The 12,699-nt window shown below is 40.8% G+C and overlaps 1 protein-coding gene across 1 annotated transcript; it reads right to left on the bottom strand.

Moving 5' to 3' along the window:
- Positions 1-2,761: 2,761 nt before the first annotated feature.
- LOC128297883 (uncharacterized) lies at positions 2,762-5,869 on the bottom strand. The gene is made up of 3 exons (XM_053033597.1): positions 5,759-5,869; positions 4,033-4,229; positions 2,762-3,937 (listed from the first exon to the last, which is right to left on the bottom strand). The coding sequence occupies exons 1-3, from the start codon at positions 5,823-5,825 to the stop codon at positions 2,762-2,764; spliced, it is 1,440 nt and encodes a 479-aa protein (XP_052889557.1). The 5' UTR covers positions 5,826-5,869.
- Between the last annotated feature and the right edge of the window lie 6,830 nt (positions 5,870-12,699).

Genomic DNA, 12,699 nt, shown 5'->3' with positions numbered 1-12,699 from the left:
CGGGGCTATCAATGCTGATACAGGAAACGAGAAGTACTGATGAAATTGGAACACAACAAAAAAAAAGGCAACGGAAAAAGAAACCATTTTTACCGGGCTTATCGTTAGTGGAAGTGAACCAAAAGTACACAAAAAAACGGGTCAAGATGCGGTATGGCTTAGGTTATGTAAACTTTTGTTAAAACAGCACAGACCCCTAATGGCCTGCTCTAGAGAGATTATGGAACCGAAAATATAAAGCAAGAAAATAAACAGGCACCACAATAACAAGGATTGCCGAAAACTGGTTTCGAATCAGCGAATGTGACCCGGAAGATGAGTTTGGTGAGCAACAGCGATTGTCAAAGCAGCAACGCCACCAGCTACGTCGTCTTTGTTGGAAATAAATCTGCTAATAAACCGGTTGTTTAGTTTGCTACTATGCAAACCTCTCTGTGCAACTTACATTGTCATAATGCAGCACTGCTCGACAGTGTATCAATCAATACGAAAGGTCCACAACATCTTCGGTACCACCCTCGTCCATGCGGACAACCCTGTAATAGACGCCGGTGTCATAATTCTAATTGACAACTGTGCAGTGAATGCAAACCTCGAGAGCGCAGCATTGCAACGGCGGTAATGCAATCTAGGTTGTACAAATATTGCTGACGGTTTCATCGTAATGGGCACACACACAACTACCGCACAGCTTCGCGGCTGATTGATCGTGATTAGTGAAGGAGGAAATATATACACACGCTACGCTTCATTCGGTGTCGGTTGCTTTACGCATTGCAGGGCACGCCGCCGGGAGTGCGTGTGTCCACGGTGTGTAACCCCGCAATACAATGTTAATGGCGAACACGAACCAACGAAAGCGAAAATGGCTGATAAGGCACCGAGGGCAGAACAGGGCTGTGTTTAGCGAAAGTTGCCCGTTTTGCGCTCAAGAACTTGATAAGACGGTTGACGATGGTTCGCTGAGAAATGGAAAATCAAGCTCTTAATTAATTGCCCCGGCTGTTCTCGATTGAAAATACATGTAAATTGGGTTTTTCTTGAGAGGTACTTAACGATTGACAGCATTTATTTGCCCTAGAAATAGACAAACGGTGTAGTAGAATGAAGTGGTTATACATCTTGAACGGAATTAGGTGTGTCGGAATGTTTTCATTGCCCCATCATAAAATGCTTAACAAAGTAGGCCTAAAGTTTCTTACGGTGTGAAATTTAATCACTATTGGAAGCTACTTCATATCTCGGATTAAGTGAATCCTGAAAGTCGTACAAAATCAGTTCCCTTAATTTGTATGCAATATACAGGCAGTCCCCGAGATACGCTATTATAGCGAACCGCTATAACCCGGGAAAAATACGCGTTTCTCGAATTTCGAAGTCGAATCCTGGTGCAATTTCGTTTATACCTCATAGTCACAGAGTCGACTTCCCTCTCTGCACTCTATTTATTAGCGAGGCGAATTTTTGAAAGAGAACATTAATAATAACTAAAAATAAATGTTTTATATGACAAAAGAAGGCATTTTATCCAACTTTATGCTTTTTTGTTTAAATTTTGTTCTAGAAATTAACTCAGTTGTCAATTTCATCAAAAACCGTGTATCTTCGTATTCGCGTTAAGGGATACCAAGTATTTCGGGGGCTTAGTGCACTCACAATATAGCCACAAATTCTCTGTTAATGAGACCTAACATTTATAACAAAACAATATAAAACGCTTGTCTTTCTGTACGCCTTTACCGTAACATAATACATAACATAATACAGGCAGTCCGCGATATACGCGATTATAGTGGACCGCTATAACCCGGGAAAAATTCGCGTAACTCGAATTTCTGCGTAAGTCGAATTCTGGTATAATTTTATTTATACTTCAAAGTCACAGAGTCGACTTCCTTCTCTGCACTTAATTTATTCCGCAAATCAGACGATTTCAGAAACAATACATTAAAATAAGTTACAAAACAAATGTTTTATATAACAACGAAAGGTATTTTCGATCAATGTTTCCCTCTTTTTGCTTAGATTTTGTGCTTTAAATTAGCTAAGCTGTCAAATTTCCAAAAACCACGTATCTCGGGGACTGCCAGTACATACTGATCAATAAGGAGCTTAATACATGAAATCGCTAGATAAATATTTGCTACTTGATCATGCATTTTATACTATAGTATATAACCACTATCGTTATCACGAGACTAAGCTGTCAAGTATGTACAGGCAGTCCCCGAGATACGCTATTATAGCGGACCGCTATAACCCGTTAAAAATCCGCGTAAGTCGAATCCTGGTGCAATTTGGTTTATACTTCAAAGTCACAGAGTCGACTTCCTTCTCTGGACTTAATTTTTTCACCGAATCAGGCGATTTTAAGAAAGAATACATTCAAAAAAGTTAGAAAGAAATGTTTTATGTGACAACGAAAAGTTTTTTCGGCCAATTTTCATCTTTTTGCTTAGATTTTGTTTAATAAACTAGCTCATCTGTCAAATTTCCAAAAACCGCGTACCTCCGAATCCGCGTATAAGAGGAACCGCGTATCTCGGGGACTGTCTGTATATTTTAATTAAATAAACAGGAATCGTCCTTATTTTTGCTTTCTACCGAGGCTTCACTCCATTAACTTGCTATAATAGTAAGAAATAAATCAAAGCGTAAATGATATCATTTTTAAATAGTATACACTATATTTCATAGTTCACATCATCTACTATCATCACATCACGTTACATTTCTTACGCTACTGCCGAAATACACTACATCAATCATAGAGTACTTCAACTGAATTTTTGCTACCACCGAATACGATACCTTCCCGCTTGTAAAACTCAATCCTTGCCTGCCGTATCGACATCTTGGACGTTTCCGGAAGCTTCCGGTACAGCGCATACCCGATGGCCAGCAGTGGTAAACCAGCTACCAGAAGCGTTCCACCATAGCGATCGTACACGGTAAAGTCCCACTTGTAGACGACGGAAAACACAATCACATGCAGCACGTTTTCCAGCACCTGTACCACAACAATCGACAGCGCTTTCTTCTTCGTGTTGAACGCTTCCGAGCAGAGTACGTCCGGGATGAAGGTAAGGCCCAGGGAGGCACCCACTTCACAGGCCAAGAAAATGGCCATACCGATGTCGGGCTTGAGGGAATCGGTTGCCAGGTAGACGATACCCATCGCTACCAGTATCAGCCCGGTAGATACGGTGGAGACCAGCTGTAACGCTCTGCGGCCGAGCACATCGACCAGAAACATGGCAAACATGCCGACTATCATTCTTATCGAGGTTACGATGACGATGGAAAGTCGGGCACTGGACTCGGTAATATCCAAAACTTCCTCGATGACGTTCACTTTGACGCTGTTGACGGCGTAGTTGAAGGAGAGCACGGATGCGATCTTTCCGAGCGCGATAAGCACCAGCGGTCGTAGGTTTCCTTCCCGAAAGATTGATAGCGTCGTTGTGGCGTCCTCCGAGAGCATCGTCTTGAATTCGGTCATTTCATTGCGAATTTCCCACGTCTCGGTCGACTCGTTGCGCAGCTTCATCATGCTGCGGATCGCATCCGAATCAAGGTTACGTTTCAGCAGAAACACGGGAGACTCATAGCATACGATAAGGTTCAGAAAGAAAGCTATCGGCAAGTAACACAGTCCTATAATGCCCATAAATTGATACGGTGCGAGAGATTCCACCTCCACCGTGCTCATGGCGCCACCGATCAGCACACCGGAAATGATGCAAAAGCTAACCGCCGCTATAATAACGCCACGTAACTCCTTGATCAGTATTTCGCCTCCATGTATCAGCACCACCAGATAGGCCATACCGTGTGCGATCCCCATCAGGGCGCGGGCAAACGCGATACCAATTAAGTTGTGGGATAATGCGATGCTTACGGTGCAGCCAACAATTACAAGCGACATTATCACGAACTGTGGTGGTAGAGAGAAAAAGCGAATCGAAGCTTGTACAGTATGTGGTGTGCAACATTGACGGAACTCTGGGCCAAACCAGGGCAACAACTTACGTTGATCTGTTTCTTGGTGTAACGCTCGATTAGAAACCATCCCGTAAAAGAACCCAAAATTGCCGCAATATGGAAGAGTATCAGCGTTACTAGGATGGCCGAATCCGATCGATTGTGCGTCCATTCGTGGTTTTCATATCCCGGATCGTACAGCGTACCAGCGTGGTACATGCCAGTGGCAAGCAGCGTTAACACTCCTACACGAGTAAATAGACAACATTATAGCAGATTTGGGGGATACTGATAGACGTGATGCTGTTGTGAATGACAAAACAAAGCTACTGCAACTGCATGAAAGTTAAGGGAAATCAAGAAGAATCAGGCCAAACCCTTATTAGATGCTAAAGCCACAAAGATTCGTTGGAGATTCTAGAATCTACAGTGATTTATGAATGTACAAATATTCACGAGTCTTTGGAGACTAATCAATCTTTGGAATAGCCAGAATCATTTCTAATAATGATAGACCAAAACCTCAATAGAATGAAAAGCTATAAAGAGTCTTTGCAGGATCTTCAGGTTTGCTATAAAGAGTCTTTGGAGGATCAGGAATCTTTAGACATTAATAAGTTTACGGATATTGAGTAGATTGTTCAAATGTTTTTAGATTCAGGTTTTTATTGAAAATTCAAAAATTTATTAAATCATTAGTCAAAACCTCAATAGGATGAAAAGCCATAAAGAGTCCTCCAAAGACTCTTCAGGAATCTTCAGAGATTTATAAATTTACGGATTTACGGATTGAGCGAGAACGTTTTTAGATTCACGAGTTTATTGATAATTCAAGAATTGATTAAATGATAAGCCAAAAGCTCAATGCGGTGTAAGGCCACAAGCAGAATCATTAAGAATTAATGTTGAATCAGAAATCGTTAGTGACCTATGAGTCTACACAGAGATTCACGATGCTGTGAAGATTCATGAATGAATGAATGAATCGGATGAACCGATTCATCCATCTTTGGCGATTCAAGAAGCATTAACGATCAAGGGTTTTGAAAGATTCATGAATTTTCTTAATTGAGAATCAAGGTCTTTTATCCACTTTCAATTTTATTTCTGATTCACCGTACGAAAACAATGAGCTGAGTAATTATAGCATATTTATCCATACTTCTTCTTGTGTTGTGTGATTTCTTCTTTTTTACGAATACGTAAAGTTATTTGATACGCATCCCTGTAGTACTGTGTACAAAGACTATTTTGAGATCCATTTTATTTATAGCTAATATAATGACACATCACAGCTATCATGAATATCCGAAATGATGAGTAACATTTTAATTTTAACTTTAACACATGTGAATGATGAGTAACTTGTGTTTTGTCTTTTCACACACACACACACACACACGCACACGCTTATCAGCAGCCTTAAACCATTATGAATGAACTGCTATAAATTTAAGCTGCGCATTACAGCCATGGAATCTTATCGTCGCACAGTAGTTGCGATGCCCTGAAGGCTTCCTCACTCGTACAAAAAAAACAACCTATTATCGCGTTGATTTGTTTTGATACCGCCGTGGTCTCTCACGGCTAGGTGGGGCATTTTCTTACACCCCCCACCCCACACAACACACTTGCATCGTGTCTTACAGTATGCACCGCACATCAACTCACATCACTGCACCCCGCTTTAGGGTTTATTCGTTTATCGAATCGGGTGGCTCGTTGATAAGGAGTTGTATAAACGAAGAATAACACTTATCGTTATGCCACGCACCTGTGCCTATTGCGTTACTCTGTGGTTTGTTCTTTTGGTTCGTTTCTACCCACTCCGTGCAGCCCATCTTGGCGAGAGGTTGTTAGACGGTATGCAGCTCCGGTTTGGAAAACTATCCTCCACATGTGTCGCACTTATATGGCGAGTGTAAGGGTTTTTTTTTTGTTTTGAGCGTTTTTGACTGACTCACAGGAACTCGTGCAGATTAGTTGCGTCCGGCGGAGCCCTCGCAGCTATACTAACGCACAGTGTGCAATTGTTTTTTGCGCGTCCCTCACGCGTTCGGTACCCATCTGATTGCAAACGGCTCACGCTCACGCTGTGCTGTCGTTATCATGTTTATGACGATGCGAATGACTGGACAAACAGATATGATAAGTCACTACCAACAGCCGAGCACCATATGCGCGAGAAAATTATTAAAGGAGGGAGACCACAGTTTGGAGCCGTTGCAGACAGCCAATGGCACATTTCCGGTCCGCCTGATTTATCTGCGGTCAGGGGCTAGATGTTTGTTCTGGTTCTTTGAAAAATCTCACAAAATTGTTGATGTGCGATGGGGAAGCGGATCACGTAGCCAACAAGTCGAAAAGAAGTTTTTTTTGCTCTACAAATTAGATCATGATGCCGATAAATACAAGTGTAAATATTGATTCATAATATTCAAGCAATATGCCACCTGCTTCATCAGTATCGCTGCCTTGTTCTCTTTAAGTTTAAGGTAAAGCTACAGAAAAATAAAACTGATATATAATGTGTTTTTTTTTTTGGTTATTGCACAATAAATGTAAAATCACAAAACCAAAGACTTGACTGTGACTTGACATTACCGGTTTACTTAAATTGTGTACCCACACTCAAACAGCTTGCACAAATGTCAAAAAATCCGCTGTAACAACCATTTTTTTTTCTTCTTGTTATTGTTGTGTGTATATTTCGTTCATTTACCCCATGTACTTCAAATAAATTGTACAAACAGAAGCAAAACCCATTCGCACACAGACACGCACACACTCTTCTGACACTAGAAACTGACAAAGTACGAGCGAGCCATCTTAACGGAGGTGCAATCCACAGACGACCCTGACAGGGCTAAGTACACAACCGGCGGTTCCATTTGCCTCTCGAATGGTCGTTTGGCCTCTCGAATGGCGTTTGAGCGTCTGACAAGTTTGATTCGTTTGTCGTGGCTTAAGATTGCTTGGGTTTTTTTTGTTGTATCTTGAAGCATTGAAGCTTATTTGTATAAGAGTCTTCCCTTTTTGTGTGATGTTTTTTTCTAATTATGAGATAATGTAAGGGGATTTTATTAGAGATTAAAGAAGATGAAAAATTTTGCTTCATAATTTTTATGTTAAACAAACTTATTGTGAGTTTGTTTAAATTATACAAACTTTACTATAACACCTTTATATAGCTAGATGATAAAATAGTTTTAAAGTCCTTTAGTAGTCGCATCTACCGCTATAACATTACCAACTCCACGTTTGGGAAGTTCAACTCATCAACCATAAATTCTTGCCAGGTCCGGTCGGTGAACAACTCTGCACCGCAGACGCACTGTGTCACATGAATTTACACGCGAGTGTTTCCAACGCTATAGGCCCAAGTTTTACGGGCGATCGTGCAAACCGTACCAGTTCCGGAATCTTACACCTACCCAACTCCCAGCAATCATGCAACTACGAACCATGTCTGCATCTGTATCTTCGACGAACAAAAAGAAGGGGTTTTTGTGCGAAACGGAACACATTACGCCACCGTGCGAATCGCCAGACGCTACGGGTGTACGGGGAGGGTAGAGCACTGACAGAAAATAAAACCTAAAGCCAACCTCAAGATAGCCTTTACCTGTCGTCAGTAAAGTAACTCACTCGGAGGAACAACCTCGTAGGGGTGGTCCCGTGGTGTGGCGGAAACCCCTTGGAAACCATCCACGAAATAAACTGGCAAATAAGCGGTTTGGCAATCGGATTATCATAAATCTGTCAAATTTTAATTTATTTGCTTACATGACCGCGTGTCGTACGGGCGGCGCCGCCGACACATGCAGTACCCGACCGGTGGACACAGTGGCATGTTCCGTTGGTGTCGCTTTCGGTGGCCTGACTGTGTGCATTGCCCTGTGCCCATCGTGAAGCATATTTTCGTTCATTATTTCCTTCGCCGCCAGGGAGGTTGCATTTTGGTTCGACCACATTACATGCCTTCATGTGCAGTTGCTTTCGGAAGTTCTCGCGTGAACTGCAGAATATAGCGAGTAGCAAGGGAAATGGTAAGGAGAGAACCATGCCGCTGGCTGGGTTTGCATGGGTGAGGAATTTAAATGTTAATCGTACAACTGCAAAGTAAGTAATAGTTTAATATTCCATAACCGATCAGCCAATTGCTGATGGATGAGACACCGGGCGCATTAGCAATCGTTGTGGTAAAGCGCTAGTACAGAATAAAAATGACCAATTAATGCAAAAGTGCAGTTCAATAAACGGCGTAAAGGGTTTTCTAATGATTCGTTTGTTTTACATTATGATTCATACGCTTATGGAAGATAGTGTATCTGCACAACCGGTAATATTTTTTTTTCTAATCATAATTTGTGCTAACAAAATGCAAAACATACCAATGAATACTAGGGCTAGCAATCCTAGGGATCATTCAACATTCAACATGTCGAGATTAATATAAATATATAAAATAATATAATACAATATAATACAATATTTTTTATTTTATATTTCCATTATGATCGACATATTATGTCGAAATTGCATATAATATAATATAATAATATAGAAAATATACAAATTCAAAGACCATCGTACCTACAACACCTCAGAGTATACAACTCTTTATTCAAAATACAATTCAATATGTCCGGAACCCAACACGAATTAGTGAAATTTCGTGCGGGCCCAACATTTTATCATCGCCATTTGCCAAAAATGCACGACTGAATCAAAAACTCTAATTTATAGACAATTTTTACATTATATTGCTTAGACAAACGATTGTACATGTACTTGTAATGCTCTAAAACAGTACAATAACACTAATTTAAAAAAAATCCATTAATAGATAATCTAAGATTGGTTTTCCCGAAAACAAATCGAATTAACAATCGCATTAGATGTCAGAGTAAAACATGATACTATGTTCTTCACATTTTCGGGGATTCTCAAAAATTTACAAAATATATTATCAGAGGTATGTAATAAACAACAGAAAAAAATGTTCAACAAGCGAATAAAAAAACCTACTTTAATAAATTCTTTGTGAGCTATCCAAAACCAACAGATATGTGAAGAAATTGTTTCAACATCGTGCAACAAAAACGTAAAAAATAATTATATTCATTACGAAATGCAACACTTCTCTATTGAAGGCTACATTTATTGATTTATTGTTCATTCCTAATTCACACGAAAGAGTTTTATTAATTCTGTATTAAAAATGCGATAAAGAAGGATATTATTTGGAGTGCACGTGAGCGTCACTAATATTTGGGTGACGCTGGTTCTTGGAACCTTTTCGTGTCACCCATGTTTGGATGACGTGCTTTAGTAGACATGAAACAATTATACAACAAATCGGCTTGTAATTAACCTCAATGAATTAATCTACTACTATATCAAGAAATAAGATTGGCGAAATGGCAAATATGTAAAATCAGTCTTTTAGGAAAATAATATAAAATATTGAATGCTTGAATGTATGTAGATAACGATAAAAATCCAAATCGAAGTGGAAAGCATAAAATAAATCCTTTGTAAAGCTCTTTTTATAAACAGTTGAACTTTATCAATACAAAAGTATAAATTATCCCATCCATCTTGAAGCATATTTGGCTATTCTTCATTTAGATAATTTGACTAACTCCATAGCTTATTTACTTAAAGAGCGTATTCGATTCGTACACGTTTAAACAACTGAGTTCAGTTCTAATACAAGTTGCAACGATAACAATAGAAGCATTATTCAATATTTCATCAAACATTTTTCAACATTTCCACTTCCATGGATCGTGCTTTAACATTTCGTTCGCAGAAAAATACCTTCCACTTGCTAAATGACGTACTAGATGAAGGTGATACTAAACATCCGTATCAAACGACGGCAGACCGATGCATAAAACTCCACTCGGAAATTCGCTAAATTTATTGGAGCAATCTTTACCACCGCACATCGTGGTACATTAGTCATGCGATTCTAAGGACGATCTATGCCATTTGCACACTATCTATTAATCGGGGCAACCGATGCCCATTATAATTTATCCGCCACAGTTTTTAACTGTCAGTTTCGCTCGCCGCATGCAGCAGGAGTATCACGGCGGGAGAATTAATTTTAATGCAAATTGATATCGCTAAAGTTATGGGATTCGTTCCGTGGCGAACCAGTTTTGGCTAGAGTTATTTCCATTTTTTTTTCTCTTAAACTATAACTGTTTAGCATTTTAAGAGTCTTCCTTTATCACAACACATACGCCCACCGCGTCCTATGTAGCGAAGCTATCAATGGACATTCATTAACATAAAGGCGAAGAATTTATCTATTCTAGGCGTGTTTTTCCAAATTATTATTTTGTGTGTATTGTTTTTTTTTCTTTGCATTCTTAATAAATGTGCCCAACAGCCGTCCCGCCGCACTGGAACACATGTGTGTGCTGCACATTTGCAAGCTCGATCGATTATTGTACGCTGTCAATGATTGCCTTCTCCCGGGGCGGGTTTACTTTGCACGTGAGAATTTCATTAAAATTCGCTTAGCTCTGCACCGCCGTTCCGCCAGCACCGTGGCCAGTGCCAGAGCCACCCGGAACCCGCCATGTGGTATGAATATCGTTTCAACTAGGAGAAGGGTTTGCACAATGGCGAAACAAAAAAGCGCCCCGATCGACAACAACCCTGCCGTTACGATCGCGGCGTTTGGTTGGTGCTTGGTGGTCTGCCAGCAAACAGAACTGGTTCTTCCACCGCGTCACACCAGTGAGACTTCCATCCCTTACCAATGCTAGGCTGGGGACAGCTGAACCAAACGGCCGGCCAGAACCTGTCGGCATGTTTCCGAAAAATCTCTCGAGAAGGTGATCCTCCCCTTTCCCCCGGAACATGTTGATCCACGTGAATACATTAAGGTGTTCTGCCAGGCGGTATTGCGAACTTTTACCCCGCCAGCCGTCTCACCCCAAAAACACGCTCCCACCCGTTGCCTTATCGTGGTCAGCCGTCATCGTTGCCAGCGTCGGGCAGCAAAACGCTAAAGAACCTGCGGGCAAGATGTGTTCTTGAATGCGGCGAACTGCCCCCAATGCTCCAAAAACCTGTCCAAAGAGAACTTCGGTGGAGAAGGTTCACGAATTAAGCCAAACATGGTGGAAGATAAAAATATCACCCATCAGCACCAAACAGCAACAGGAGAGACAACAAAAAAAAGCACTACCCATTCGCGGTCCGTCTTCCTTTTCCCTGGTGCTGTGTGTTTTAAGAACGGTCTGCCAACAACGGCAACAACAAAAATTCCACCAATTCTAGAACCGTTCGTGGAAGGAAAGTGCTGGAAAGAACGGTCCACCGGAGCGCGCACAGGGTGCCGAAATGTGGTAATGGGTTTTCTTCAGAAAACGAACCTGAAATTCCACACGAGAACTCGAAGGAAAAACCGAAAACATATGCAGAATCAAGAAAGGTTTCTGCTGGAATGAGAAATGAGCCGGAGAGCATTAGAAGACGCAACACACGCACACACACACGCGGGCGAAATAAGGCGCACCCGGAACATGAAATCATTAGCATTCGCGAGAATCATATATTTTATTCACGCATCATCCAATCGCACGCAAAAAAAAAACCAAACCTGCACCACCGTGCCGTGGTGCTATAGTGTATTGGTGTATTTTTATAGCACCATTATACGATTGTTTACCTCGCGGGCCTCAAGGTAATTCCCCGTGCCCAAGGGGAAAGCACCTTCCGACAACCACGGGAAGATCATTTGGGAAGATCAAGCCGAGACACCCTTGCGTATGGTTTGCCCCGGGGAAGCGGATGTGCGCGAGTGTGTGTATTTGTTAACAATAAACACGGTGACACTGGTCATCTTAATCATGGCGTTAATTTGGCATGTCGAATCTTTTCCCTCGCCGCACTGTCCTTCACGATCGGCCTTCCCATATATGGTCTTGTTTAATGAGCAGCTTTAAGACTCGGGGAATTGTGAATGTTTTAGAATTCGTTTCGGAGAGTGGTGAGCAAATTTTTAGATTCCTTAAAAGGGAGATACTTCATTGCTTTCTTCTCATTACCGACAAAATGGAGGATTAAACAACTTGCCGGTGAATATCTTTCTGACATCAAATAATACAGATGTGCTTTGGTCCAATTTAATTTGATCAATTCTTATTTTCTTGAAGAGATACGGTGCACGACTCTCAAGACATGAAAAGTTGGGACACACTACTTGCACAATTCTCAAATTTTGGACCTGATATTTGCTACTTATTACAGAAGTCCCTCTCTGGCTATACAAAAAAGACTCTACCCAAATGGCAGAAGATATCTAAACGAATAAAACAATTAGTCTTAGATTACCCAAGATATAGAATGATTCAGACTCTCTCCAAATAGCGGAAGACGAACGAATAATATGATTATTCCAAGAGATCCGAAAGTCCTACATGTAGAATTATTCATATTCTACCCAAATATAGGAAGATATTTAAACGAGTGAAACGATTAGTCCAAAAGTTCTGCAGATACTACATGTAGAATTATTCAGATTCTACCCCAATAGCGGATGATATTTAAACGGATATAACAATTAGTCTCAGAGTTCCCAGGATCCTTCATGTAGAATTATTCGGACTCTACCCAAATAGCGGAAGATATTTAAACAAATAAAACAATTAGTCTAAGAGTTCCCAAGACATGTTCACATGTTCCCAA

This window comes from Anopheles moucheti, chromosome 2 (assembly GCF_943734755.1).
Source record: "Anopheles moucheti chromosome 2, idAnoMoucSN_F20_07, whole genome shotgun sequence".
Classification (NCBI taxonomy): Eukaryota; Metazoa; Arthropoda; class Insecta; order Diptera; family Culicidae; genus Anopheles; species Anopheles moucheti.
This window is presented reverse-complemented; position numbering and strand designations above follow the sequence as displayed.

Bases quoted from the DNA above. Each gene is read 5' to 3' on its own strand.
- LOC128297883 (XM_053033597.1), bottom strand. From the start codon at position 5,825: ATGGGCTGCACGGAGTGGGTAGAAACGAACCAAAAGAACAAACCACAG. The intron at 4,230-5,758 runs GTGCGTGGCATA...TTACTCGTGTAG, and splicing joins GAGTAACGCAATAGGCACAG to GAGTGTTAACGCTGCTTGCC. The intron at 3,938-4,032 runs GTAAGTTGTTGC...CTACCACCACAG, and splicing joins ACACCAAGAAACAGATCAAC to TTCGTGATAATGTCGCTTGT.